This window comes from Oncorhynchus mykiss, chromosome 21 (genome assembly GCF_013265735.2).
Source record: "Oncorhynchus mykiss isolate Arlee chromosome 21, USDA_OmykA_1.1, whole genome shotgun sequence".
NCBI lineage: Eukaryota > Metazoa > Chordata > Actinopteri > Salmoniformes > Salmonidae > Oncorhynchus > Oncorhynchus mykiss.
The window spans coordinates 34731870-34738495 of NC_048585.1; the positions used below are offsets into that span (position 1 = coordinate 34731870).

General features: G+C 37.5%; 1 protein-coding gene across 8 annotated transcripts in view; it reads right to left on the reverse strand.

The window, feature by feature from the left end:
- Positions 1-5898, reverse strand: part of LOC110500291 (lysine-specific demethylase 5A) — a 76598-nt gene extending 70700 nt beyond the window's left edge. For 6 of the 8 annotated variants that reach the window (XR_005038585.1, XM_021577593.2, XM_021577592.2 and 3 more), the window contains exons 1-2: positions 4277-5689; positions 3051-3128 (exon numbers count right to left, since the gene is read on the reverse strand). Coding sequence is in view for 6 of the 8 variants with exons in the window: in XM_021577593.2 (XP_021433268.2) it covers positions 3051-3128; positions 4277-4507 (309 nt within the window). In the remaining 2 variants the exon portion in view is untranslated. Of the gene's footprint in view, positions 1-3050; positions 3129-4276; positions 5694-5765 lie in introns of those variants that run through there. The other 2 variants (XM_021577596.2, XM_021577595.2) reach the window with 2 other exon arrangements.
- Positions 5899-6626: the final 728 nt, after the last annotated feature.

Consider the following 6626-nt stretch of genomic DNA (forward strand, 5'->3'; position numbering starts at 1 on the left):
ACGCAAATGCAATAAGCCAAGGTAAGTTGCTAGCTAGCATTAAACTTATCTTATAAAAAACAATCAATCATAATCACTAGTTAACTACACATGGTTGATGATATTACTAGATATTATCTAGCATGTCCTGTGTTGCATATAATCTGACTGAGCATATAAGCATACAAGTATCTAAGTATCTGACTGAGCGGTGGTAGGCAGAAGCAGGCGCGTAAACATTCATTCAAACAGCACTTCCGTGCGTTTTGCCAGCAACTCTTCGTTGTGCGTCAAGCATTGCGCTGTTTATGAATTCAAACCTATCAACTCCCGAGATGAGGCTGGTGTAACCGAAGTGAAATGGCTGGCTAGTTAGCACGCGCTAATAGCATTTCAAACTTCACTCGCTCTGAGCCTTGGGGTGGTGGTTTCCCTTGCTCTGCATGGGACGCTTCGATGTGGTGGCTGTTGTCGTTGTATTGCTGGTTCGAGCCCAGGGAGGAGCGAGGAGAGGGACGGAAGCTATAGTGTTACACTGGCAATACTAAAGTGCCTATAAGAACATCCAATAGTCAAAGGTTAATGAAATACAAATGGTATAGAGGGAAATAGTCCTATTATAACTACAACCTAAAACTTCTTACCTGGGAATATTGAAGACTCATGTTAAAAGGAACCACCAGCTTTCATATGATCTCATGTTCTGAGCAAGGAACTGAAACGTTAGCTTTCTTACATAGCACATATTGCACTTTTACTTTCTTCTCCAACACTTTGTTTTTGCATTATTTAAACCAAATTGAACATGTTTCATTATCTACTTGAGGCTAAATTGATTTATTGATGTATTATATTAAGTTAAAGTGTTAATTCAGTATTGTTGTAATTGTCATTATTACAAATACATATATGATTATTTTTTATTAAATGTTTAAAATCGGCCGATTAATCGGTATCGGCCTTTTTGATCCTCCAATAATCGTTATCGGCGTTGAAAAATCATAATCGGTCGACCTCTAGTACAAACACATGAAATTCCAAGTGAATTCCAAGTGAAATCTGGCATCTTAACTCTAAACAGGAATATAAAGAGGTGCCTTATGGTGCTGTAGCCTTGGAGAAATCAAAGTAAAGACAGCCTACAAAAAACACTTATTTGGGACTGGGGGGCAGTATTGAGTAGCTTGGATAAAAAGGTGCCCAGAGTAAACTGACTGCTACACAGGCCCAAAAGCTAGCATAGTAGATTTGGATATAAAACACTCTGAAGTTTCTAAAACTGTTTGAATGATGTCTGAGTATAACAGAACTCATATGGCAGGCAAAAACCTGAGAAAAAATCCAACCAGGAAATGGGAAATCGGAGTTGTCGTTTTTGAAGTGATTGCCTATCGAATATACAGTGTCTATGGGGTCATATTGCACTTCCCAAGGCTTCCACTAGATGTCAACAGTTTTTAGAACCTTGGTTCAGGCTTCTACTGTGAAGGAGAGTGAGAGCTGTTTCAGTCAGATGCCTGGCAGAATGCCATGAGCCAAATCATGCGCGCGGCCGTGAGAAGTTCCTTTTCATTTCTAAAGACAAAGGAATTGTCCAGTTGATACATTATTGAAGATTTATGATAAAAACATCCTAAAGATTAGTTCTATACATCGTTTGACATCTTTCTTCAAACTGTAATATAACTTTTTTTTACTTTTCGGCAGAACTAAGCGATCGCGCATTGAGCATTTGGATTACTGGGCTAAACGCGCGAACAAAAAGGAGGTATTTGGACATAAATTATGGACTTTATCAAACAAAACAAACATTTATTGTGGAACTGGGATTCCTGGGAGTGCCACCAGATGAAGATAAAAAAAAAAGGTAAGTGAATATTTCTAACACTATTTCTGACTGACACCTCTCCTTCTTTGGAAAATGTCTATGTTTTTCTGTGGTTAAATGCTAACCTAACATAATTGCAAGATGTGCTTTCGCCGTAAAGCCTTTTTGAAATCTGACACAGTGGTTGCATTAAGGAAAAGTTCATCTATAATTCCATGCATAACACTTGTATCTTTTATCAATGTTTATTATGAGTATTTCAGTCATTGGATGTGGCTCTCTGCACTGTCACTGGATGTTTGTTTGAGACAATGCATTTCTGAACTTAACACACCAATTTCAAATTAAGTTTTTGGACAAAGATTAACTTTATCGAACAAAACACACATTTATTGTGTAACATGAAGTCCTGTGAGTGCCATCTGATGAAGATCAAAGGTTAGTGATTAATTTAATCGCTATTTCTGACTTTTGTGAGCCCTCTCCTTGGCTGGAAAATGGCTGTATGGTTTTCTGTGACTAGGTGCTGACCTAACATAATCGTTTGATGTGCTTTTGCCGTAAAGCCTATTTGAAATCGGACATTGTGGCTGGATTTACAAGAAGTTTATCTTTAAAATTGTGTATAATACTTGTATGTTTGAGGAACTTTAATTACGGGATTTCTGTTGTTTTGAATTTGGTGACCTGCAATTTCACTGGCTGTTGGCGACATGGGACGTCCCACATATACCAGAGAAGTTAAACTCTTAATGTAGGCTAAGCTACAACTTTCCTGACCCTAAAAACCCATCCTAAAGTAGACCTAGGCCTACCACCCATTCAAGCCAGTGCTGTTAACTCAGTCATTGTATTCAAGAGTGCTGCCCCAAAAAGGTGGCAGCTGCAGTCAATGCACATAAGGTCTGCACTGTCAAGCCACACCAACGTATAGGTTACCTCACAAAAAAAACATGTTTATTCAGACTACCAAAACATAACATATAATAACATACATACAAAATAACATACATCAGTGAATGACTGACAAACTCATTTGAATAACTAGCTTATTTGACTACTTACTGACTACTTACTTAGGCAATAACTATTTTTATTTATCTAGGCAAGTCAGTTAAGAACAAATTCTTATTTACAATGACAGCCTATTTAGGCCTATACCTTATAACGACTACATACATGGTACCTAACTGCATTTCCAATATAGCTTTCACAGTGTTGTAACTAGGTGCAGTATACTTACCTCCAATTCATTGAGTCTCTGGACTCTAGGAGTAAAGCGGAAGTTGCGTACGTCGCAGGCAAAAGGAGGTGTCCAGTCCTAAAAGACAAAAGAGAACAATGGAAACCAAATGAACAACTTTGGTTCAGATTTTCATATGACTAAGTAATGTGGAAGTAAAAGCAACAACAAAAATAGAAAAAACTTTTCAAAATAAACATTACATAATACTATTCAAATCCCCTTTTCAAATTATAAATAATATAAGGATGTGTGGATACAGATTTGGAAAGCGTCAGCCCAGGAAATTGGATGTAAAAAATAAAATGAAAATCTAAAATGTTAAAATCCACCCAACAATACCAGAATGAATACTGGATATGACACAAATAATAATTTAAGTCCCTGTAGTCTAAGTGCTTTAAAATGGGCACAGACTTATCCCTAAATGACAAATAATACTGGAGCACAGTGCAATAAAAGAAAACCTCCCAGAAGCAACTGTCAAGTTTAAGCGTGGGTGCAAAATTGACCAAATTAAGAGGGTTAGCCTAATCACCCAAATGTGGGAAATGGGAATAAAAGAGAATAAGGCCAATATTAGACATACATTTGATTTGCACAAGGCCAAACAATAAAAAACATGAAAAGTTGAGCATTTGGGTACTAATTTAACTTCCTGCCACTGTAGGCCTATCCCAAACCATGAAAATAAATCAATAAATATATAAAACTCTTCAGCTGCATACATGGATATTGCTCATATTGTAGTCATATGATGTAGCAAAGACTTGGAAATCTAGGCCATCAAATGAAAAGCAACTAGGAATTGGTATATCAAATTGTTAATAGTTTAAAAAAATATCTAGACATCTAATTCGTGGGACGTTACTTGATATCCAGAATGTAACAGTTGCGATCTGTCCAGAAGACACACACACACACAAAAAAGAATCAGACGGGAGTCTGGAATTGAGGCCGCTGTTTTAAATGACGACTTTACTTTAACTGTTTGGCTAAATATAAACATCCAAAATCATTGTTCAAATAAACTGAGAAACAGACAATAAATTTTACCTCCACACATGAAAAATTTAACGAGAAATATCGTTACTCGACAAAAAATGTGCGTGGGCTAGGCCGAAAATACCATAAATAGATGACAACAAGGGCACAAAACAATGCAGGCGTAAATCTTAAAATGGAAGCAATGTGTTATATTCCAAAAGCATAAACAGTGAGGTTACCTCTGGCGGTCGAATTTTGCAGATGCCAGTTCTCTCTGCAATAGGTCGAATCTTGTTTATAAATCCTAGTGGATCCGTAAAATCTTCCCAACTCGGCTCAAAAACTGGGCACTCGGGAGGGGGTACGAATTCAGCAAAATCAGACATGATGAAATCACAAATTATATTTTCTTTAAAAAGCCAATAGTACTTGTGTTTAAAATCTATTGTGTTGACATCTGTGAGTGACATCAGTCCATGATTAGGTTATCTTTCAATTAGCACACATATTGTTGCTTCCGGAACTTCTCCTTCATGTTCATGATTGTTTAAGTCTCAAGAAAAATATTTTCAATGAAGACAATTTCTTGATATGCCAACAGCTGGGCGACATGACAATATTGTTGAGTTGACGTCTCAAATACAAAACTGTAAAAGATCAAAAATACATTTCCAGTCCTATTCCAATTTTAGGAAATTGCTGGGCCAAGCCGGGCGGCGTCCACCCCACCACTCCAGTACAGCAACGTTAACTGAAAGCCAGAGAACTACCTAGGGCGCAGGACATCACTCCCCTTTAAAATGTGGACATATGATCCCGCAACAAAATAAAAACGGCCCCAAAAATGTAATGTATAACTATTCTAAGCTCCATATTAACCCAATAAACATTTCCCATCATGTGCGATTTCACTTTTGAATATCCATTGGTTGTGACATCTTCATGTGCCAGGAAAAGGCATTATTTCATCCAGATTTCGCAGTTTTATCAATTAAAAGTTGCGCCTTAGTGGTCATCCAATCTAAATATGACGTTCTTCAGTTGTCTCAGGCTAAATGAGTGCGACCCTCTTCATCCGAAGAGTAGCTCGTGACCATCAACATCGAACCCTAAGCAGTTAGCTTAGCAATTAGCGCACATTGTTGATCAAACCACGTCCATTCAATTGAAGGAGAACGTTAGTTAGCTCGTCGCTATACAACAGGCGGTGGGGTTCCGTGGAGGTGAAGGGTCGACATTCCCGATGCAGCATACGTTATTTGCTCCACAATAAACCAGACGACGAGCTAATTTAAACCATTCTCATGCACACGGTTCTTTTGCTTCGTGTCACCCGAGTACTTTTCTAGCTGCTGTTGTCATTAAAAACGACGATACTTTCTAGCTAGCTAAGTTAGCCTAGCCACACTGTGCTGTGACTGCTTGCTAGTTGCTGGCGAATAACTTCGTATGGTGTCTTTCTTTAGTGTGCTCGCACAGTTCTGGAATATACATTTTTCAGGATAAAAATTTCGTATAAAATTGTTCAGTAGATGCATATGTTGCTCGACGCTATGAACTTTCAAATATTGTGTTTGTATATATATATATATATATAAATATTGATATATCTCCCAGCTTTCTTTTACTAGCAACGACCATATCACTACCATGTAACAATAATATACCAATACTCCACTTCCGCCTCCACATCCGCTTCAAGAAAACTAGAACCATGGTTTTACTTACTATTTCCCTCTATACAAAATAACATGCCTCCAGATATGTACATCAGCATTTATGGTAAAGTGGTTGTAGTTTTGTAAGGAACAACTACGTTCATAACCAAGTGGGGGAAAAACCCATCGTCTCCAGTGGCGCTTTCATGACAACTTGGATTCCGGAAAAAACGAGGTCAATCGTGACGTTTTCCGAGTTTTTTTCGAGTTTTCCGACTTGTAATTCCGAGTAGGATGACTGTTCAAAACAATTTATCCTGCTCGAAACATTTTTCCGGAATTGCCAGTTGTTTTGAACACACTGATGTCGGAGATTTCCGAGTTCCCAGTTGTATGCAACGCGGCATGAACTCCGAATTCTCCCCATGATGAACTCTGATATCACCTCAGGAAATTATCTCCATAATATAATTTTTGTCAGTTAAGTGTAACAATTAAACATTATTTATAAAATGAACCTATTATGTTTAACACTATATTTGGTTTACAAGCATGATTGATAGCTGTACTTTTAGTTTACGGTTGATCAGCTTGTTGGCCATTTGCCAATCACGTTTCAACGAGTTCAAAGCATGTGTATGCATCTAAATTGTATTTACGACTTCACAACTCGTAATTAGTTGCCATTTGGTTATGCTGCGTTCCTGTGCTCGTCGGAGATTCCTATTTGATTTTGAAAATACGACTTTGTTTTATTCATGTGCTTTTTGGGCTGAACAATTCTTCAAACAACGTTGCTGATAAATATTAGTTAGTTTGCTTAATATTGAAAATATGGTCAAACTATCTACATTACCCATAGACCTATTGTAGCTGTCAAAAACGAATTTGTTAATTTGGTTGAAAAGTTATGGTAAAACGTCACAACTCG